Source organism: Loxodonta africana, chromosome 8 (genome assembly GCF_030014295.1).
Source record: "Loxodonta africana isolate mLoxAfr1 chromosome 8, mLoxAfr1.hap2, whole genome shotgun sequence".
Taxonomy (NCBI): domain Eukaryota; kingdom Metazoa; phylum Chordata; class Mammalia; order Proboscidea; family Elephantidae; genus Loxodonta; species Loxodonta africana.
The window spans coordinates 90,295,864-90,320,105 of record NC_087349.1 but is presented as its reverse complement, the minus strand read 5'-3'; the positions used below and the strand labels follow the sequence as shown (position 1 = coordinate 90,320,105).

Genomic DNA, 24,242 nt, shown 5'->3' with positions numbered 1-24,242 from the left:
TTCTAATTTTCCCAAATTAGCGTGCATTTATTTATTAAAATTAATACACAAACAAAATGGAAAAATTCAAAAATTGAAAGATACAAAAGAAATGGTTAAAAATAAACAGTACAAAAATAATTCCCTCTTCTTAAAAGTACCCGTTGTCAACATTTTCTTGTGATTTCTTCTAGGAAATATACATATGCATTTCCCGAATATAGCATGCATTACTTTTTGAATAGAACCAACCAACCAACCAACAAAAAAACACTCATTAAAAAAAAAAAAAAAGAAAGAAAAGAAATCTGGAGGTTTTCAGCTAATTTCCCCCTGATGTAAATTGTTCCTTTTTTTGTGCACAAGAAAACATTTCCTTGGTCTACTCTGACTCCATATTTTACACGGTTTGGGGGCTGAGGGTGCAAACTAGAAGATCTATTCAATAAAACTTTAATGCAAAAAAGAAAATGCACAATAAAGAAAATTCCTTTTGGAATTCATGTGCAAAAAAAATGGTCCACTTGAAAGTACATGGTGGGTTTTCATTTTCCCTGTTTTATTGTGCTTTCTGTAAGCAAAATCCAAATCAGTATATTAAGGGGAAAAAGTTATGCTATAGTGACTAGACATCAGGGACACGGGGATGGAAAAAGAGAGGCGGGCCAGCATTGTAATGCCAGCATTCTAAAGCCTCCAGCTGAATTCCCAAGGCCCAGCAAGGAAGGCCCAGAAAGGGAGCCCTGGCAATTAGGAAGGAGCTGCTGGGCTGGGACAAATAACATGGCCATTAATCACAAAGGTGAGACTCTGATGGCTAAGGGAATAAGAGGAAGAAGGTTTTGGATTGGCCGGGAGAGCCTGGGAGGTAGACTTGAAAGAGACTTTGCTTCATAACGTCTCCAGGTTGGACAAGGAAAGGAAAACCATTGTGCATTTAACTCTCCCTCTTTTTTTTTTTTTCTGGAAGGTTCTGTCTGCCTTCTGTGAACCATTCTCCACGCCACAGTCTCAAATTATGAATTATTTTTATGGTCAGGCACATTTGCTTTGCAGTAGGTTTCTGAGGAGGTAAAACAAAACTAGAGGAAATAACTACAGTATTAGGGTAATTTGGCTAATACAATCAAGTCAAGGGCAATCATCATCTCAGTTTTCTGGAACTGCACAGAAAGGGGATGTCTTTTCCAAGTACTGTGTTTACTGAAGTAGAGTCAGTAATTTGACACCCCGACTGTTTATACTGTATTAAGATAGAAAGTAAAGTAAAACACCAACAGAGCCTCAACTACAGAAAATGCTGCCTTGCGTTTCAAATACTTTCCAAGCGCTCAGTAGCTGCTTTTGTTGAGAGAACTGTGGTATGAGACGCTTTCCCTCCCATGTTAGTGGAAACAAAGCACCTGAGTATTATAAAGAAAATTCAATACAAAGGAGTCTGATTGCATTTATTCTTACTGTTAAACACTTGCATAAAGACCATATATTAGAGAATTTTTAATATTTAATTTTAAATGACATATGAAGCTACTACTTATTAAATTATTAAAACAAAGAATAGCATAATACATACTCTCTTCCATAATATTTTGGTCTGTTTTCCACCTATATTAAAAAGAAGAAAAATATTAATACAGCATTTGAATTCAAATCAGCTAGATAAAACGTTATTCAAATAAATAGAGCTAGAGTCCTGGTCGTAATTTTATTACAGCCTTTATTCCCCAAATCAGAGATCCATGAAGCTACAGTTAGCCAACACATTCTACTATTTTGGGTATGATTGATCTAGAAATCTCCCTGTTTCTCTAATCATTACGCTCATTCCCCATGCAACCTCAACTGTGGAATAAAAACAATTTCCAAAAAAGGGCAAGTGATACGTATTTTAATATTAAGAAATTTATAAGGATTCATTCTGAAGAACAAGACAAACATTTCTAGCATGAATAAAATACAAGCATTTATCAATCTTCATCTAATTGTTTCATTATGCATTTATAATAAAAATATAGATTAAAAAATACAAATTTAATTTGGTCTCTCAAGAAAATCAATATTCTACTATTCTTATTTTTGCAACAAGTGGTTAATTGGCTGAAATTCATTTGACACCAGAGGTACAAGATAGAGAGGACAAGGTTTATGATGTGACTCAAAATCACCAACATTCCAGAAAAGGTTGCCTCAGTCCTGGGGTTATCATGTTGGATTTTTATCATATGTATGATAATCTACTTTCGTAAAAAGTTTGTTGTCTTATGTTCATGGTGTTTCGAGAAATTAACAGGAATTCTCAAGTTGAGCTTTTGTTCTAATACTACTGCAGGAACATTCAGAATACAGTACAGCCACATTAGAGTATGAATTTTTGTTGATAGTTACAACTGAGACAGGAAGTTTATGTTTATTTACTAGTGTAGAATATTTGCCTGGTAGCTGTGTCATTTACACTCATTTTTGTCTATAAATAGGCAGTTTTTTTTTTTTTTTTTTTTAACAGAAAACGACTTCTCAGCCAGCTCACACAGGCACAATGGTGGGATTCCAAGCTACATGCAGTTGACTGAGATCTACCCACACCCTCCGAAGGATGCAGGGCACCTGAATGGCGGTAGATCATGATAGACCAAGGGAAGAGGTACAGAAAGGGGAAGCCAGGGCTCTGGGGACCACACTCACAATCCTGCCTAGAACCAATCCAACTGGCACAAAACTAATCATCTTGGAAACCCTGGTAGTGTAGTGGTTAAGAGCTATGGTTCGGCAGTTGGAATCCACCACGTCCTCCTTGGAAACCCTCTGGGGCAGTTCTGCTAATCATCTACACACTTCTAAGTATGTCTTCACTGTTCTGTGCATTTTACACTTGAAGAGCACTAACCAAGAAGAGAGATTCATAACTCAACCTTCAAGGTTTGAAACCTGCTCAGTGGAATTTATGAAGGAAGATCTAAATAATATTAATAGAAGCACAAAGTGTGTAAACAGGGACCTTCTTATCTGATTTCCTCTTTTATCAATGAAGTGTTCCAATACTCTACATGTTGGTAAGCTTTTTAATAGGAATTCAACATTTTGCTGTTAATATCATTCCATTGGCTTTCCGAGTTCTTTATTACTTTCTTATTACTGTAGATTTGAGACTGCAACACCAACATACTACAAAATAATTTAAAAATAGAAAAGCCAATGGAAGTATACAATATATAATGGCAAAGGTATCTTCCCATTCTTTGAGAACTAGTATTCCAAATTTTTAAATGATGCTCTATAAAACCCAGAAAAACCAAATTCGTTGCCATCGAGTTGACTCTGACTCATAGAAACCCTATAGGACATAGTAGAATTGTCCCATAGGGTTTCCAAGGCTGTAACCTTTCCAGAAGCAGACTGCCACACCTTCTTCCCATGGACTGGCTAGTAGGTTCCCACTGCTGATCTTTTGGTTAGCAGCTGAGCACTTAACCACTGTGCCACCAGGGCCCCTTCATTCTCTTTAAGGATATTCTTATTGCCATCTTTTTAGCTAAGCACAAGTTTGAAAAATCTAGGTGTGGCTCCCAATCTAGTTTCCTTTCTCTGTCTTATTTCCCCAAAAGGGAAGAGTAACTTCCTAGACTGACAGCCTGGTAGATAGAGCCTACTAACCCCCGGCATGCAGGCAAGTATTTAATAAATGTTGAATTTAATTGCCTCTTAACAGACAACAGATTGCATCTAGATCATCCATCAATCATCAAAATATATGGTGTACTTAGGTATTCAAGGCTCAGCACTCAGCCCTTTTACTGTTTCATAAAGTAATGACCTCACAGGAGCAACAGTGGAAAGGTGTGAGGAGTTTCATGGTGTTATCCACTTGCAAACCAAAACCAAGCCAACCCTGCTGCCATCAAGCCTGTTCCAATTCATGGTGACTCCATGTGTGTTCAGAGTAGACTTGCTCCATAGGGTTTTCTTGGCTGCCATCTTTATGAAAGCAAGCTGTCAGTCCTTTCTTCTACAGTGCCTCTGGGTGGGTTTGAACAGGCAACCTTTAGGCTAATAGTCAAGTACAAGTCATCTTCACCATCCAGGGGTCTTCTATGCTTGCTCAGGAGGGAAATACTGAAGGAGAAATCTAATGTAACCTCCAAGTAAGGATGTCAATATTCATGGTGCCTTGAGGGATACCAAATAAAATCCTGCCCAGAGGAGAGTTTGATCAGTTGAGGGACAAATTTTCCACCTATAAAAATGCCTAGACAATGAAACAGGAGCCCTGAATTGTGTGATACAGACTACATCTGGAATAGGGGCACGGAATAGAGCCCAAATATTGCATGGAAAATATACTAAAATATTCACTGTTTATCTGAAATTCAAATTCAACTAGAAATCCTATTTTTATTTCCTTTTTTTCTGACTCTGGCAACCCTACCTAGGGGAAATGAAAGATGGAAGTTAGAGGGCGCAAAGACCTAGGATATGGTCGACCATCTAATCACTGCTCCCCCTGGTGGAGGTTGTTTTGATAGCAGTCTGAGTAAATCTCTCTTCCCTCTCCTTGTCAATGTTAGACAGGGAGATACATGATGGGATTTAAACAAAACAAAACTCTTCCTTTTCCTAAATTTTTTTCTTGCAGGAGTCTAAACATAGTCTCTATCTCTGTATTCCACCAAACTTTGGAATTTTAGTGAGAAGCTTCATTTTCATTTTAAGTTACCCACTGCTGTTGAAACAATTCCGACTCATAGCGACCAGATAGGACAGAGAAGAACTTCCCCCATAGGGTTTCCAAGGCTGTAATCTTTATAGAAGCAGATTGCCACATCTTTCTCCCATGGAGCGGCTGGTGGGTTTGAATGGCCAACCTTTTGATTAGCAGCTGAGTTCTTTAACCACTGTGTCACCCAACCTACTGCCAGTCGAGTCAAGCCCAACTCATAGGGACCCCATAGGGTTTCTAAGGCTGTAAATCTTTACAGAAGCAGATTCCCACATCTTTGTCCTGAGGAGCTGCTGGTGGTTTTGAACTGATGACCTTTCAGTTTGCAGTTGGTCGCTTTAACTACTGTACCACCAGGGCTCCTTATTTTTTAAGTTAAATGATCCTAGAATGGTCAAAGGACATCATATTTTTTTCAAGTTGGATGATATTGGATCCTCAGATCCAGACAAAACAGAGTGGCCCAGTGTCAGGGCTCCTGGGGACAAGGGACCTGCCTAGAGAGATATAACCTATATGCTGTGACACAGCAGTGCCTTAAAGAACCTGGCTCACTCTCTAGGCATGGCTCCATATCAGCGACTGATGGCAGTTGGCATTCACCTGTGAAATGACGGTTGGTTTTATCAAAGAAATTGAAGCATGGATTTTCAGTTTCCCAATGTATGAGAATCTCTTCAGTGACACCCATGAAAGTGCACGAGAGAGAGGACAGTTAATAAATGAAAAGTAAGGCAGCTAAGAAGTTCTTGCATTCTCATTGGAAATTATAATTTGTTAACATCCGTCAACTTGTTTCAAAAGTAGAGGAATAATTTAGGTGATCACGTGGATTCAGACAGGAAATGAACATAAAATATGTCCCAACATGAATGAAGGTTGGTTCTGGAGTTTCCTGGCACTGTGATTGTCCAAGGACAACAGCTGGAGTCAGACAACCACCATCATGATGAGCCTGGTCATTGTGGACAGGGACTACAGAAATTGGATCTATAGTGCCTGCTCTTGGAATTTAGTGCCCACTCCAAGAAATGAAGAAGCTCACCCTTTTTAAAAAATAGAGGGCATGTATTTTTTAGTAATCTGTAGACCAATGACTGGATCCTCCAATACTGGATCTTTAGATGAGCTACCTGGTTCAGAAGGGAACAGCTCTCAGCCCTGAGGGAAAGCACCAAGTAGATCATGGAGCAAACAAACACAAAAGGTGAATTCAGAGTACACAGTATGACCATATGGAAATCCTAGTGGCATAGTGGTTAAGTGCTAAGGCTGCTAACCAAAAAAAGGTCGGCAGTTTGAAATCAACCAGGTGCTCCTTGGAAAGTCTGGAGCTGTTCTACTATGTCCTATAGGGTCACTATGAGTCTAAATCGACTCTACAGCAACGGGTTTGGTTTTGGTTTTTGGTAGTATGACCACACAGAATGGTGACTGGTTTTTTTTTTTTTTTTACAACTGAACTTTTAATTTTAAATTAGCATATAGGGTCACTACGAGTCGGAATCGAATCCATGGCATTGAGTTTGGTTTTTTTTTTTTGTTTGTTTACAGGAGAAAAGTTCACTGAGGTAGGCAATCTGCTGATTTCCCTGCTGATCAGAACATTTTTGGAATTCCTCCTTAGGAACGGCCTTAACACACACTGCCCTTATCCGGAGTATCCATACGGCTGCATTTCTCAAAGTATGGGCTGGGGGTCATTCAAGACAGAAACTTCAGGATGCTTGTTAAAGATCGTGGATTTGTGATCCCCACTTCGGACCAACTGAGCCAGAATTACTGAGGGTGGAACTGGAATGCATTATTTAATCAACCCCCCTAGACGATTTTTAAGCATACTAAAATCTCAGAGTATCTGGTATCTAGAAACATGTATTTGCTTTGTGAGAATGGATGTCATTTTAGCAAAGTAATTCATAGTTAAGCTCGGTAAATGGGTGAGTGATCATTTGAGACAAAAATGGCCAGACAATAAGATTTTCCCTGTGACTTGTTCCAAAGGTATTTTAGAAGAGACATTCCGAACATGCTCTTAGCATGAGAGCTAGGCAGAAATAAAAGCTTAGCTCACCAAGATGATGAATAGGAAAGGGACCACGCTCATGGAATACCCAAAAAACATGTGGCCACTGAGTCGATTCAAACTCATAGCAACCCTACAAGACAGACTAGAACTGCCCTTGTAGGGTTTTCAAGTAGCGGCTGGTAGATTTGAACTGCCAACCTTTTGGATAGCAGCCAAGAGCTCAACCACTCTTTCAAGACCTCACCTATTGAAGAGAGTTTACGTCCTGTCTAGTCTTGTCCATGCAATTCACCCACCATATAGATATAGATCTCTGGTGCAAATCCAACGTAACTGTATGCCTTCTAACCTAATGGTCTCATTGCCCCATATTCATCCTATGCTCCAAACTGAGTAACTTGCAGTTCTAAAATTACCCCTTTCATGTGTCCATTGGTTTTAATACGTTCTTTTTTTAAGACATTGAACTCTGTTTCAATAGGGGGGTAGGTCATGTGATGGTTGAGCAGGCAAGCTTTGGACTCAGATTGCCTGGCTTTGAGGCCAGTTTTGCCACTTATCAGCTGTGTGACCTTAAGCAACTAATCTCTCTGTTCCTTAGTCTTCTCATCTTCAAAATGGGGATGATAATAAAAGTACCTGCTCACCAGGTTGTAATTATTAAGCAAGTAGATACATGTAATGTGCTTGGAATAGAGCCTGGCACACAGAGACACTCAATGGATATTAGCTGCTACTGGTATACAGGAGAAGCCTCTGCTGTATCGAAGGAGGAATTAAGCTCATCCTTTTCTGTGCTCTTAGAGACTGTTTTACATGTCTCTATTAGAAAACTTATCACACTGTTTTTTAAAAAAAGTTTTTTATTGTGCTTTAAGCGAAAGTTTATAAATCAAGTCAGTCTATCATACAAAAATTTATATACACTTTGCTATATACTCCTAGCTGCTCTCCCCCTAATGAGATAGCATACTCCTTCTCTCCACCCTGTATTCCCTGTGTCCATTCAGCCAGCTCCTGTCCCCCTCTGCCTTCTCATCTCCCCTCCAGACAGGAGCTGTCCAAATAGTCTCATGTGTCTACTTGAGCCAAGAAGCTCACTCCTCACCAGTATCATTTTTTATCTTATAGTCCAGTCCAATTCCTGTCTGAAGAGTTGGCTTTGGGAATGGTTCCAGTCTTGGGCTAACAGAAGGTCTGGGGACCATGATCTCTGGGGTCCTTCTAGTTTCAACCAGACCTTTAAGTCTGGCCTTTTTATGAGAATTTGAGGTCTGCATCCCATTGCTCTTCTGCTCCCTCAGGGGTTCTCTGTTTGTGTTCCCTGTCAGGGCAATCGTTGGTTGTAGCTGGGCACCATCTAGTTCTTCCGGTCTCAGGCTGATGTAGTATCTGATTTATGTCCACGGTATTTTAAATATTTAATTGCCAGTTTCTTCTCTAACTACTCTGTGTGCTTTTCAAAGCAGCAATATTGTCTTCATCACTGTATTCCCAGGATGTCACCCAATCCCTGACACAGAGTAAACGTAGGCACACCTTGTTATCTGAATCTAATGCATTGCTGAAAATGTGCTGGGCAGCAAACTTTCAAATAGCAACAGCATATATTCCATTTAGCGGCAATGGTGGTTCATTGGTAGAATTCTCACCTTTCACGTGGGAGACTTGGGTTCGATCCCCAGCCGTTGCACCTTATACATGGCCACCACCCATCTGTCAGCAGAGGCTTGTGTGTTACTATGATGCTAACTAGGTTTCAGGGGAGATTCCAGACTAGAACAGACTAGGAAGAAAGGTCTGGTGCTCTACTTCAGAATATCAGCCAAGGAAAACCCTATGGATCACAATGGTCCAATCCACAACAGATCATGCGGGTAGCACGGGACCAGGAAGAGTTTTGTTCTGTTGTGCACGGTGTTGCCACGAGTTGGGGGCCAACCTGACAGCAGCTAACAACAACTACATATTCCATTATTTTAATGGAAAAAAATAAGTCATTCTTAGCACATCCAAAACTAGCAATTTCCCCACATATTGCTAAAATGCCCTTAAACAACTATAAAACAATCTAATAAGAACTTCTGCATAATATATTTAAAACATCAGTTACCTAATAGTTTAACGCTTAATGGAGTAATTAGTAGGTATGTCTGTGAGCAGTTCACAGCTGAATAGAATACAAATTTCACTATCTTTATACAGTAAACATGTATGATAATAAAAAATAGCAAAATAATATTGTCAAAGATTTAAACGATGCTATCTAAACTAGACCTGAGTTTGTAGCGGCCACAGGTACTGGACATAAACAAATGCTAAAGGGTTAATTCCTCCAGGAAAAGGTGACGGCAATTATAGATGTAATGTACAGTATGTTTAAACACAGGGTCCAATCAAGAGAAAGTTAAGATATGGGAGAAGCCCACCCTACATCTCCCAGCACCCTGCTAGTCAAAGCGTGATCTGGGATAGCAGCCTTGGCATCACCTTGGAGGCTGTTGCCAGTACCAGTTGCTGTCGAGTCGATCCCCTCTCATGGAGCCCCCCTGTGTGTCAGAGCAGCACTGTGCTCCATAAGGTTTTCAGCTTTCTTAAAGTAGATTACCAAGCCTTTCTTTCTGGGCACCACAGGGTAGACTTGAACCTCCAACCTTTTGGTTAGCAGCCGAATGTGTTAACCATTTGTACCACCCAGGGACTGGAGATTTGGAATCTGCATTTTAATAAGACCCCCAGGGGATGTGTATAAACATTAGAGTTTGAGAGCACCTTGTTAGTCAGGACTCCTGACTAAAACATTTTTGCTGTCATGCACATGCGAACGAGTTGCAGCACATTTCTTAAAAATGGAGATAGTGATTTTGGCTAAAACTTTCTGTAAGTCGTTACATTGAATATTCAGATAGAGGGAGTTTAGATTGCAAAGGGAACCTGTACCCGTTACCAGCAGAGTGAGAAGAAGAATACACACTCAGAACCTCACTTGTCAGTTCGACTGTGTGTGACCCTGAGTCAGTTAAGGAACGTCTTTGAATCTCATTTTCTTCAACTTCCAATACAACTAGAGTTATAACAACATTCTACTTACTGTTAGATGAGATAATACATGTAAAAAGTTGTGGGGGCTTGCAACGATGTGGTAAGAGTTACCATTTATTAAGTAACTACTCTGTGCCAAGAGGTCCTTAGAGTTTCCCATGTATTATCTCATTTAGGCCTCAAAACAACTCCAAGAGGTAAGTGAACACTATATTATTTTACAGCACTATTAAAGAGCTAGCTCAAGGTCACAGCTAGTAAGTGGCTGAGCCTGCACTGAGGCCCAGGCCTTAGGCCCCAGGGTACACGTGTGTAACCACTGAGATCCATGGTTTCCTAAAAGGTTCTACAGTTTGGCTGTACGTTACTACCAGTTGCCGTCGACTTGATTGCAAATCCCAGGTTCAGCAGAGTAGAACTGTGCTGTACAGGGCTTTCAAAGGCTAATTTCTTCAGAAGTAGCTTACCAGGCCTTTCTTCTGAGGAGTCTCTGGGTGGACTTGGCCCTCCAACCTTTTGGTTAGCAGCCAAGCATGTTAACTGTTTGCACCCAGGGACTCTGAATATATATTAGATTGTCTGAATTGCCCTAATTTTTCCTTGCCGGGACTGAACACCTGAAAATCTCATTGGAATGAACAGAATCCCATCAACAAGTTAACAAATGAGAATTTGAGATGAATTTGCATAGACGTAGTGTTATTTTGGGTCTCTCAAATATTCCCTTGAAATTTAGAATTATGCGTATTCCCAAACTACCTGGTTTATGTTTCAATTCATTCTTCTAATTTTAAGGGTGAATTCTCAGAGTTTTTGCCAAGTTTGAAAGAACGTTCGTGTGACAGCTGCATAGTGAGAGACAGGAAGCATAATCCTTAAATGAGTTGGCTTTATAGTCAGATTATCATTGCCTAGATAAACACAAGTTCTTTTATATTCAACACAAAGGCATTTAAAGAATATTGCAAGTCCTCTGTAAACAAGGTTTCCAGTTATTGAAAAAGAAAGCTTTCCTAATCCCTCAGCAGCTGGTAAATGTTAAGTTTTTACCTAATAGAAATAATTTTAAAAATCCAATGTAGCAACCTCCGACACACGGCAGCTAGACCGCTGGGTTTTCTTAGCTATAGATCAGGCGGGGGAGAAAGGGCTTTTCATTGGGGGGTTTGTATTGGTGATATTGGAGTAATTTCATCCAGAAAACATAAATATGGGTAATTGCTTTCCAGTTAGAAATTAAGGCTCTCTGTTTTTTTTTTGAAAGGTAGAGAAAGAAAACACAGATGCTGAAATGTACACCCTTACAATCAATTTGCTTAGTAACGAATGCAAATTGAGCAAGCTTTAAAATCTCCCGTTTTTTTTCACCTAGACTCTATCTAAGGTCCTGTTTTTCCTCACGGCATTCCTTTCAGAATCCTGACGGGGCACTGATGAGATGACTTCCTTCCTGTCTTGTTTAGAATGTATTATAAAAATCGACTGGACTTTCATTTTGTAAGAAACCTTTGAAGATTACCAACAGGCTATGCTAAGTTGTAAGTATGCAGGACTCACGTTACATCTCTTTGTCATCTGGACACTTTAATAACCTGGTCTACACATACTCTGAACTTAAAAAAAAAAATTTTTTTTAGAGGCACATAAATAAGTCAGGTGACCTTCATAACCTCCGATTGTGAGCTTCTTGAGGGTAGGGCACTTCGTATCTCTGTTTCCCTAGCTCCGTATCTAGCACAGAGCACACCATCAACGGAACTAACGGACTAATTGAGAGGTGGGTCTGCTTTATGCCCCCTCTTTGCCTATTTGGGGCTCACTGAAATTTCAATGATGTCTTCAACGGAAAGGTTGGCAGTGTTGGTGGCTCACGTCTTGGTGCTTTAGGCCTCTGAGCCACAGGACAAAACTTGACCCCCTTCCTGCTTTCTGAATCTCCAAAAAGTGAAGACTGAAGACCCCAGATAACAACTATGGCTTGTAGTCTTAGTGATTCTGTTCATCGAGACCCTGCGCCTTCTCTAGAACAGGGTTGAACACGTGGACCAGCATAAGCCAATCAGATGCTCTGTCTCTAGAACTTGCAACTTGAGCAGAAACAGGAGAAAGTGTTAGAGTTGATTCGCATGCATGTCAGAGCCTGATAATTATAGTAATAGTTATCGAGAGCATGCTCCGTGCCAGACATTGTTCTGGACACTCTCTTTACATTTATTCATCCATTTAACCTTTGCAGCTACCCAGGAAGTAAGATCTATTATACTCATTTCCAAAGGACAAGCTGAGTCAGAGAAAAGTAGGTGTAAAAGCAGGAGTGTTACCCAGGAGCTCTGGCCCTTACCCACCCTAACCACCATGCTCTAATACCCAGAGGTGCACCAGACTTGCTATCTGACCTGCTTCACATCCTTCTCAAAGCCCTTTGTTCAGCAAGTCTTTGCATTCAGGGAACTTCCTCATATCCTTCCAGTCCCTCCACCCTTTCTTCCCCTCACAACAGAATCCTAAGTAATATACCCATTAAGTCAGAATCTCCGGGGCTTGAGCCAGGGTGTCTGTAAGGTTGAATCTCCACAGGCAATTCAGACACATACCCAGGACTGGGAAGTACTGCTCTGAGCGGCTGTTCCAAAAACACTGAAAGAATAAAGACATGCCTGGAAACTTGGGACTTCTCAATTAATTGCAACCCGCTCTCACAGCAGGGTTTCAGGAACACCCAAAAGCCCAGCAATGAGTGGCGCTCATACCTCCAGTTGGCCCAGATCATCTTCCCAAGGGCTCATTTTAAACCACTCTTCTTTGTTACATCTTCTCTGGCACTATGACTCCTTGGCTCTACATGTTGGCTCCCAACACCCACCCTGGGCGTTCCTTGTCTGGACAACCCAGTTGGGCACACTGCTCCGGCTTAGACCTGCCATTCTTGGTAGCAGCTCTGTGCTCATCCTCTGGCATCCTGAAGCCACTGCTCCAGGGAAAATGGGCTCTTTCTTTCCATTAAGCCAAGTCCAGTGGAGGCCATATTGGCCAGGCTGGCCTCCCACCAGGGAAGGAGACCCATACCAGGTGATGAATCAACTTGTCCATTCTTCTGACACTTCCTACAGATGGGCACCTTCTTTTAAAAAAGGAAATCCTGATAAAGATTACAGCCAGGAAAATCCTGTGGGGAATTTCTACTCTGTTACATGAGGTCGCTGTGAGTCAAAATCGATTCGATGGCCCCTAACAGCTAAACATCACCCTTGCTTCAAAATCTGCTATTTCCCTTTCTTGTCTTCAGTGCGGATAAGCACCTGAGAATATTCTCCATAGAATGGGTGAATAAGCTTCATTTATTATGAGTTATTGCTCTGCCACCTGATTGCCCATTCTTCCCCAAACAAAATAATCCTTGTTCATTTAACTTTTTCTTATAGGTCCCATTTTTTCCAATCTTTAATTCATCTTTGTTATTCTCTTGACTCTTTCTTTAAATTCTCCATACTTCTCTTAAGCTCAAAGAGCTCGAGTACCCAATAGAATCAAATCAAATCAAGGGAAAACTAATCCAGCTGTTAAATTTCTAGGAGGAAAAAGATTGGTAAGTATACTCATTTAATTCCTCATTCTTGTTAGTAAATTCCTTCCTTTAAAGCTTAATGGTATCTGGGTTAAGTGGTGCTAAAGGTACTTTGGAAAAAGCAAAGTCTATCACTCTCATTCTTCTCCGCATATATCAGGTTTTTTTCCCCTCACCCTTCCCAGAAATGTAAGAGTATTAAGTGTTAAAATTGATGAATACAAGTAATCTGTTTAAATAGGAACAAAGAATGATAGAACTTGGGAGATGGTAAAATTAAAGACCAATACTTCTGTCTAGTACAGTATTAAATATAAAGGCGAAATGGTTTTGTAAAAGTGGCTGGGGATCAAATTCACCCTAAACTATAGGGCCACCAAACCAAAAAACCAAACCTGTTGTCATTGAGTAGATTTCAACTCATAGTGATCCTCTGAGGCAGAGCAGAACTACCCCATGGGGTTTCCAAGGCTGTAATCTTTACAGAGGCAGACTGCCACATCTTTCTCCTGTAGAGAGTTCGAACTGCCGGGCAGCCTATCAGTTAGCAGCTGATCGCTTAAACAAAATTCTAGGGCTAAAACTCTGAAATTCCTTTTTTTTTTTTGGCTAATATTTATATAGTGCTTAGAGGTTTGTTTTTTTTTTTAGGAGGTAAAAAAAAAAAAGTTTTTTTTTTTTTTTTTTTTTAGGAGGTGGTAGAGATTAAAGACCAGCACTTCTAATATATAAATAGCAGACACTGTTGTTACTTATATAAATACCAGGCAGTTTTCTAAGTACTTTATGTGTATTAACTCACTCTTCAAAGTTACTTTTAGTATAAGACCAGGAATTGGCAAACTTTCTCTGTCAAGGGCTAGGTAATACATATTTTAGGCTTTGAGGACCATACAATCTCTGCCTCAACTACTCAATTTTGCCCCTCTAGCACAAATAAGCATTGTTGTATTCTAATAAAATTTTATTTACGGGGAGCTCCTAAAAATTAAACACTTATATCCATCAAAAGACTTCACCAAAAGAGTAATAAAAGATCCTACAAACTGGGAAAAAAAAAAAAAAATTGGCTATGACATATCCAACAACGGTGTAATCTCTAAAATCTACAAAATACTTCAACACCTCAATAACAAAAAAGACAAATAATTTAATTTAAAAAATGGGCAAAAAATATGAACAGGCAATTAACCAAAGAAGACATTCAGGCAGCCACAGGCACATGAGGAAATGCTCGGGATCACTAGCCTTTACAGAAATGCAAATCAAAACTATGATAAGATACCATCTCTCCCCAATAATCCAGGCATTAATCCAAAAAACACAAAATAACAAATGATGGAGAGGTTTCAGGGAGATTGGAACTCTTACGCACTGCTGGTGGGAATGTAAAATGGTATGCCCACTTTGGAAAACAATATGGCACTTCCTTAAAAAACTAGAAACAGAAATACCATACAATCCACCAATCCCCCTCCCAGGAATATACCCAAGAGAAATAAGAGCTGTCACACAAATAGACATATGCATACGCATACCCATGTTCACTGCAGCACTATTCACACTAGCAAATAAATGAAAACAACTTAAATGCTTATCAACAGATGAGTGGATAAACAAATTATGGTACATATACACAATGCAATACTATGCAAAAAAATGCAATACTATGCAAAAATACGAATGATGAATTCACAAAACATCTCACAACATGGATGAATCTGGAGGGCATTTTGCTGAGTGAAATAAGTCAGTCACCAAAGGGCAAATATTGTATGTGACCACTATTATCAGAAATCAAGAAAAGGTTTACACAAAGAAAAAAACGTTATTCGATGGTTACAAGGGTGGCAGGGGTGGGGGAGAGGAAATCACTACCGAGATAGTAGACAAGTATCAACTTTGGTGAAGGGAAAGACAACACACAATATAGGGGAAGTCAGCACAACTGGACCAAAGCAAAAGCATAGAAGTTTCCCAGACACATCCGAACACTTTGAGGGACCCAGTAACTGGGACTCGGCTGGGGACCATAGTCTTGGGGGCATCTACGTCAATTGGTACAACATAGTTCATAAAGAAAATGTTCTACATTCCACTTTGGTGAGTAGCATCTGGGGTGTTAAAAGCTTGTAAGTGACCATCTATTGGTCCCATCTCATCTGGAGCCAAAGAGAATGAAGAAAACCAAAGACACAAGGAAAATATTAGCCCAAAAGACTAAAGAACCACATGAACCAGAGACTTCATCAGCCTGAGACCAGAAGAACTTGACAGTGCCCAGCTACTATCACCAATTTCTCTGACAGGGATTATAACATAGATCCCTGGACAGAATGAGAGAAAAATGTTGAATTTAAATTCAAGAAAAAAGACCACGCTTACTGGTTTAACAGAGACTGGAAGCTCTGAGACTATGGCCCCCGGACACTCCGCTAACTCAATAATGAAACCATTCTTGAAGCCCACTTTTCAGACAAAGATTAGACAGGCTATAAAACAAACGATAATACATGTAAGGACTGTGCTTCTTAATTCAATCAAATATACAACACCAAACGGGCAACTCCTGTCGAAAAGCAAGACAAGAAGACAGGAACGGACAGGAACTGGATGAATGGACACAGGGAACCTGGGGTGGAAAGGGGGAGCATGCTGTCACATTACGGGAATTGCAACCGATTTCACAAAACAATATGTGTATAAATTTTTGAATGAGAAATTAACTTGAGCTGTAAACTTTCACCTAAAGCACAATTTTAAAAAAAATTACAAAAAACAGGTGCAGGATGCAGCTTGCCAATGCTTATGCTAGACTAATGGACCTGACAGTCCATTCTAAAAAAATCAGTTTCAAGGCATCTTATAGTTAACTGAAAACAAGAGCTTGCCAATGCCTCAAAGGCCTTTTTATTTAATGGTGGGTCAAAGCGTCTATTTGTGTTCATGCCCTTCCATCTTTTACTGCACTGGGAGGAGAGAATCGTATTAATTTTTAAACTATGGCGTGCTGATGCCAACTCAAATAAAAAACAATCACAATGAACTAGGGCCAAAATTGGTTGAATAATATTTTTAAACTATGGAGAATAATGAAACACTAAGGGGTCTGGTCTGCAACCCTGGATTGAAAGGTGTTGCTGAAGCTGCATTAAGCTTGGTTTCTGGGAAGTCATGGAACCCTGAGGACCATAACAGAGCAAGGGGACAACCAGAGAAGTGCAATTACAGACTTAGTAGTGATACCTAGGAGATATAAGGCAATCCATGAAACAATCAACGCATAATTACACATAAGGACACAAGGTGCTGGATGGCAACCAATATGCCTTGGTCAGGCTGTGCCAAGGCTATTTAATTTCCTTCTGCAGTAGATGGAGAGATGACACTGGCCATGTAAATGAGGAGGAAGAAAGGGATACCATCACTAAAGCAAAGCTTACCATTCTGTCCAACAAGTCAGGGAGATACGGTGTACTTGGAGCTAATGTCAGGCGAGACTGTAATTTGTTAAAGGACACAGCCAAGGGTGATTGATTACCAATGGCTCAGTCGGTGTCAGTCTGGCGATGGCTGGGGAGGGGTAAACTGAGGCAAGGAAGGAGGGCTGGGAGAGCAAAACTGGCTTTTCTTATTAGCTGACTGTTGTTGTTGTTAGTTGCCATTGAATTGGTCCCTGACTCATGATGACCCCATGTGCAACAGAAAAAAATCCTCAGTACTGCGCCATCCCCTTCATAGTCGCTGATCTGGCCGTTATGATTCGTAGGGTCCCTGACTCATGATGACCCCATGTGCAACAGAACAAAATCCTCAGTACTGCGCCATCCCCTTCATAGTCGCTGATCTGGCCGTTATGATTCGTAGGGTCCCTGACTCATGATGACCCCATGTGCAACAGAACAAAATCCTCAGTACTGCGCCATCCCCTTCATAGTCGCTGATCTGGCCGTTATGATTCGTAGGGTCCCTGACTCATGATGACCCCATGTGCAACAGAACAAAATCCTCAGTACTGCGCCATCCCCTTCATAGTCGCTGATCTGGCTGTTATGATTCGTAGGGTTTAAACTGGCTGATTTTGGGAAGTAGATCGCTAGGCCTTTCTTCCTGGTCTGTCTCAGTCTGAAAGATCTGCTGAAAGCTATTCGGCATCATGGCACCATGAAAGCCTCCACCGAGAGAGAGCTGGTAGCTGTGCAAGAGGTGCACTGGCTGGGCATTGAACCTGAGTCTCCTGCACTGAAGATGGAAATTCCACCACTGGATCACCACTGTCCTCTGTTGGCTAATTAGTCGTCTAAAATCCTGGATTGAGAAATGCTCATTAAGCCTCCAGATGATTCACTGAATAAAGGGACTAGCACCTTGGAAAGTAGAAATACGATTCAAAGTATTCCTGACATCATAATGATTTAGTATTTTTATTAATGTAAAGGTCCATTAAAAGCAAGATGAAATCTAGTGAGGATTTGTGTACAGCCACAAGGTAGGGAGAAATTTTTATGAGAGCTGGAGTTCATAATAGTATGTACTGAACATGAATGAGCATGAATATAAATCATTTTATTAGAACTGAATTTGAATATTTTTGTTATTTTTTAATGCAGACCTAACACTAAGAAGTATAGCACCAGAAACTGGGGGATGGGGATGGAAAATCAGGCTAAATTAAGCCCCGATCATAACCTTACACCACTACCAGTCTGTCAGGTTGTCATACTGTGGTGGCTCGTGTGTTGCTGTGATGCTGGAAGCTATGCCACTGGCATTTCAAATACCAGCAGGGCCACCCATGGTGGACAGATTTCAGTGGAGCTTCCAGGCTAAGACAGAAAGACTAGGAAGAAAGGCCTAGTGAACTACTTCTGAAAATCAGCCAATGAAAACCCTATGGATCACAATGGAGCACTGTCCAAGTTGCTTGCTTTGGATACATCATTAGGAGGGATCAGTCACTGGAGAAGGACATATGGTTGGTGAAATAGAAGGGCAGTGAGTGCAAGCGAGACCTACCTGAGATGGAATGGCACAATGGCCACAACAATGGACTCGAACAGGCTGGCGATTGTGATGGTGATGCAGGACCAGGCAATGCTTCGTTCTGTTGTACATAAGGTTTCCAGGAGTCAGAGTTGACTTGAGGGCATCTACCTACCTACCTACCTATCATCTATCTATCTGTCTATCTTTCTATCTATCATCTATTTATCTGTCTGCCTGTCTATCTTTCTTTCTTTCTACATATCCATCTATCCCCTTATAAGGATTCATATTTGGCCTCTGCAGCATAAGAGGGTGTGGGAAAATTAGACATACTAGAGAAAAAGGCAATACATTTTTAAAAGCTTAGAAAATAATATCTAGGAGAAAGCATATCTAAGAAAAAAACAAGGCCAGGAGTGACTTGGCATCTCCTTTGAAATCCATGAACAGTCTGGCACAGAGCTGGGCAAGCAGTCAGCATTACCAGAAAGCAAAAACATTAGGGTTCTTCTGTCCTTAGGGCACTGGGAAGGGATTATAGACTAGAAAGCAGAGGGAAGCAGAAATAACGGTTAGAAAAATGTTCCACACACTTAAGCGTGCATCACAATCCCCGGGAGGGCTTTTTAGAACAGATTGTTGGGGCTCATCTCCCGAGTGGCTGGTTTAGTTGTGGGCCAGAGAATCTGCATTTCTGACAAGTTCCCAGGTGATGCCCTTGCTATTGGTCCTGGGACCACCGTTTGAGAATCTCTGAGGTGAGAAGGCCAGTCCTGGATTCGGACTGTCTGGGTTTGAATCTGGCCTCTTCCCTCTGGTACTACTTGTCTCAAGTCTTATTTCCTCTTATGTAAAATGAGAGAGATAAAAAGAACAGTAGTTATCCCAAGGGACTGTTGTGAGGAATAACATGTGTAAAACTCTCACCCCAGTGCTGGGGCACACTGAGGACTCCACACAAGTTAGCTCTCATTATCCTTGAGGGGACGACAGCAAGTAAATAATTAGGCACTCTCATTCAGGTAGTCGTGTTAAAATTGGGACTGTCTGAAATAGCTCCATTCACATTTTTGTGACGGAAAACAGAGGCAGGGTTAGAAACCCATTTTCAAATGTTTTATTGCTTGCTTAGCCAGGCAACACTATCCTAGGAGACCTGGCTTGCCTGGGGCAAAATGTAGCCTGACTTTATTAGCAATATTTCTCAGTGAAAATTTAACCAGGTGTGCAAAATGGGAAGCGTGTCTTTATAACCTTCTGGTGAACCTAGTGCTATAGGCATCATTCCCTTTCCTGGAGGGTCCTGGCCACTAGGTAACTGTTCTGGGACCTAAGTCCTAGAGTCACAGAGCCGACACACGGGCTGCTGGAGATGGCAACTGCTGTGGAGGTGCAGCCTTGGCTGTCTTTCTGGGCTTGTAAGGCTGGCCTTTCAAAGGCCTGCCTGTTACATCCTCATAGTCATTGTGTTTGTGGTTTTGATCACCTCACTCTTGCTAGTTGTCTTGGTTATCTAGAGCTGCTATAACAGAAATACCACAAGTAGATGGCTTTAACAAAGAGAAATTTTTTCTCTCACAGTCCAGTAGGCTAGAAGTCTGAATTCAGGGTGCCTGCTCCAGGGGAAGTCTTTCTTTCTCAGTGCTGGAGGACGGTCCTTGTCATCAGTCTTCCCTTGTTCTGGAAGCATCATCTCAGCACAGGAACCCTGGGCCCCAAGGATGCCCTCTGCTCCAAGTACTGCTTTCTTGGTGGTGTGAGGTTCCCAACTCTCTGCTTGGTTCCCTTTCCTTTTATCTCTTGATGTTACACCCCAGGGAAGGTTACACCCCAGGGAAACTCCCTTTACATTGGATCAGGGATGTGACCTGGTAATCACAAAATGGAGGATAACCACACAATACTGGAAATCATGGCCCAACCGAGTTGATACACACATTTTTGGGGGAATATAATTGAACCCGTGGCAATAGTCAATAACGGTGTCTTAGATTACAGCTGTCCACAGGCTAGGTAAGGAGAATGGAGAATTCCTTGTAATACATGATGCTATCGGTTATTCTTGTTTTTCTAAAACAACTAACTACACAATATAGTACTCCATCTCTAGTCATTATACAAAGGAACACACATTTTCAAGTTAGATTTTCAGAATTAAAATTGCCAAGAGAGATTAAGGAACATCTCAAGGGACTTTAACCGCTTGCTGTCGAGTCAACTGTGACTCATGGTAACCCTAAGTGTGTCAGAGTAGAAATGTGCTCCACAGGGGTTTTTTTTTTGTTTTATTTTTTTATTTTCATTTTTTCTCCACAGGGTTTTTAATGACTGATTTCCAGAAGTAGATCACCAGGCCTCTCATTTGAGGCCCCTCTAGGTGAACACTAACCTCCAACCTTTTGGTTAGGAGTCGAGAGTGTTAACTGTTCGCACCATCGAAGGACTACAAGGGTCTTTATCTATTATCAATCACTGTTTAATCTCACCTCTGTTTTCCTTATTCTGTTTTAAGGAGAAAACTTTCACTTTTGCCTCAATGAATGCTTCAGCGTATATACTGTTCCTTGGGGAACCTCTCCACTTCATCCTACCTGCTTCTGTTGTTTCTGAACCTCTGAGTTCCATAGCAGCCTATCTTCAAGAGCCCTTAAAAAAAACCAAACCCCTTGCTGTTGAGTCGATTCTGACTCATGACAACCCCGTGCGTTACCTAGTAGAATTGCTCCATAGGGTTTTCTTGGCCGTAATCTTTACAGAAGATTATTACCAGGCCTTTCTTCCACAGCACCACTGGGTGGATTCAATCCGCCAACCTTTCTGTTAGTAGTCAAGTGCAAACAGTTTATGCCGTCCTGCAATCTTTCAAGAGTCTTTACCTGCTGTTTCTGATATCCCCTCGGAAATTAGTAAATATTTTCTAAGTGGTAACTTTGCTTGCCGAAAGTGAAAAGGACTTGAAGCACTTACTGGTGAAGGTCAAAGACCACAGCCTGTAGTATGGATTACACCTCAACACAAAGAAAATAAAAATCCTCACAACTGGACCAATAAGCAACATCATGATAAACAGAGAAAAGATTGAAGGTGTCAAGGATTTCATTTTATTTGGATTAACAATAAAGCAGTATCACCTTGAAGACTAAGGTGGGCCTGATCCAAGCCATGGTATTTTCAATCACCTCATATGCATGTAAAAGCTGGACAATGCATAAGGAAAACTGAAGAAGAATTGATGCCTTTAAACTGTGGTGTTGGAGAAAATATCGATTATACCATGGACTGCCGAAAGAACAAACAAATCTGTCCTGGAAGAAGTGTGACCACAATGCTCCTTGGAAGCAAGGATGGCGAGACTACATCTCACATACTTTGGACATGTTGTCAGGAGAGATCAATCCCCAGAGAAGGACATCATCCTTGGTAAAGCAGAGGGTCAGCAAAAAAGAGGAAGACCCTCAACGAGATGGTTACACAGTGACTGCAACAATGGGCTTAAGCATAACAAGGAGTGTGAGGATGGCACAGGACCGGGCAGTGTTTCATTCTGTGGTACACAGGGTCACTATGAGTTGGAATCAACTCGACGGCACCTGACAACAACAACAACTTGCAGGGTCAGTGTTAGGTTAGAAAAGGTTTAAAGTACTCTAAAGACAATGGATTCTTTTTTGGATGTGTGTATATTTTTGTAGATCACAGCACTTGTCGATGAGATAGAAAGTTTTTAGTGAAAAAAAGCCCAAATCACCTATCTTTAGAAAAAAATAAAACTCACGTGTCTAAATTTTTTTCTAACCCTGGTTGTATTAGAAGGTCTTTCCCCTATATATCAGAGGGTCTACAACCAAAGCAAGCGTACCTACGGACAAAGCTGGATCAAGACAAAGCCTGGCTGCATTGGTGAGGGAGATGAAAGCCTGGGAGGAATAATGATGGGAGAAGTCCTTTATTCTTGCTCGTGTCAGTATTAAGGGAAACGAAGAGACCCGTGGAGAAAGTCTGGGATGAAAGGATTAGAAATATTTCTTGCCAGGAAAGAAATGGCCTGATTACTACACATAAAGCCAATTAAAAGGTAATGGGATTGATTTTTGTCTGTGGCTGGTAGAATCAATCTCATTAGTTTAAAGAACATACCTTGTCTTATCTTGAACCAGTAGAGTTTTCATGTTCCCTGAAAGGCACTTTTATTTGTAAACATTTATGTTCAATGAATAAACGAAGAAAAGGGGAGGATTGTAGACAAGGAGAAGCCTCTCTGAGTTTACTAAAAATCTGTAATTCAAAATGTCTTGAGTTAGTTGAGAGTGGTATGATCAACCAATATGGCTTGTTACAATCTTCCAGACATGTGTAGGACAAATGCCTAAAGCTACAAGGCTGTGAAATCTGGGTATGATTCATAAATATTTAAAAAGCATAATGGTGAAATTGAAGGTTTTTCAGGCTTACAAGAACACAGATTTTACAAATAAAAGCAGAAGAGGGTGAAATGAGCAGATATTTAGGAATACCAAAAACTAGAGAAAATGCAAAAAAAAAAGAGGGGGGGGAGAGGTATTTATAGTGTGAATACGATTCACTAGGAGGTCAGACAAGGTAGTGAGAATACAACAGCAACTGAAGAGAAGCCATTGTCATTCCTGTCGGGTTTACCTCTAATGATCAAGAGAAAAGTTGATTCTGGTCATGAATGCGGGACGACTCAATTCTACAATTCACTTTTGCATTTTTTAAAAAAAAAAGTTTTCCAAAATAGATTATTCTGATGTAAGGGTGAGGGGGAATGAAGCCGTATAAAGTGGAGAACGATTTGAAATAATAATGTGTGATTTCATTTCCCATTTTTTTGGAAATTGCTTTTTATAATATCATATTCACTACAGCAATTTCAGAAAGACCAGTGACACCAAATCATTTACAGTCACAAAAGACTTCCTACTGACTGTGTCTCCTTTAGGTAGTTCTAGTGGAACTTGACTTTAAATTAGTTATGCAAGTAAATCTTGACATGTTGGCCTTTTGGAAAGGCCAAAAAGAAGTTAGGACTATTCCAGGAAAAAAATATTAGTCTGTGTTTAAGCAAGAACCTTACCAACTGCCAAAAGTCCAGCTCACTACCCTAATAACAGCATTGAGTAAACCTGATATGCTATTAGTAATAGTTTGAGAATCCTAAATTCCTCATGTTAGTGGTCTCTATCTGCGTTTCATCATGCTACCATATATTTACTGATTGCCCACACGGTTGCTTGGCATATGCTGCTCAGTGCTAGGGATATAGCTAGGATGAAGACTAATGAAGCCTCTGCAGCTTGCATACTCCTGGAGGAAGATAGACAATCAACAAGTAAACGATTCAATATGGAAATGAGAAAGTATTAAAAAAAAAACAAAAAAAACAAAAAACCGTTGTCGTCAAGTCGATCCTGATTCATGGCGACTCTATAAGACAGAGTAGCACTGCCCCATAGGGTTTCCAAGGAGCAGCTGGTGGATTTGAACTGCTTCCCTTTTGGTTAGCACCCAAACTCTTAACCACTATGCCCACCAGGTATCCATTAGAAAATATATTAAGTACAAAATAAGCAAGGTGATGTGATAGAGAAAATCTTAGGGTTGGAGAGGTGCTGGCTTTATGGGGTTGTTGGAGGGCCCCTGTTACTAGGTGAAATTTGATCTGAAACCCGGACATCCCAGAGAACCTGGGGATGAAAATTCCAGGCAAAGGGCAAGTTGCAAAGGCCCTGCAGTAGTAACCTTGCTGTTGGTTTGATGAAGGCAATAGAAGCACTAAGGATGAAAGGCAGTGCCCTCCAAGAAGAGTGGAACAGACAGGGCGGAGATGAATACAAGAGGTGCACCGTGGCTCACAGGCACAGTAGGAAGTTCTGCTTTTACTCTAAGAGCAATGGAAAGCCGCTGAG

At 40.8% G+C, this 24,242-nt stretch overlaps 1 protein-coding gene across 2 annotated transcripts in view; it reads right to left on the bottom strand.

Annotated features, from left to right (window-relative positions):
* Nucleotides 1–24,242, bottom strand: part of CHN2 (chimerin 2) — a 363,690-nt gene that overhangs the window by 150,535 nt on the left and 188,913 nt on the right. Inside the window, exons 4-5 of one of the 2 annotated variants that reach the window (XM_064290106.1) lie at nt 18,346–18,433; nt 1,553–1,584 (exon numbers count right to left, since the gene is read on the bottom strand). In XM_064290106.1, the coding sequence (XP_064146176.1) occupies nt 1,553–1,584; nt 18,346–18,433 (120 nt within the window). The remainder of the gene's footprint in view (nt 1–1,552; nt 1,585–18,345; nt 18,434–24,242) is intronic. The other variant, XM_003407040.4, reaches the window with a different exon arrangement.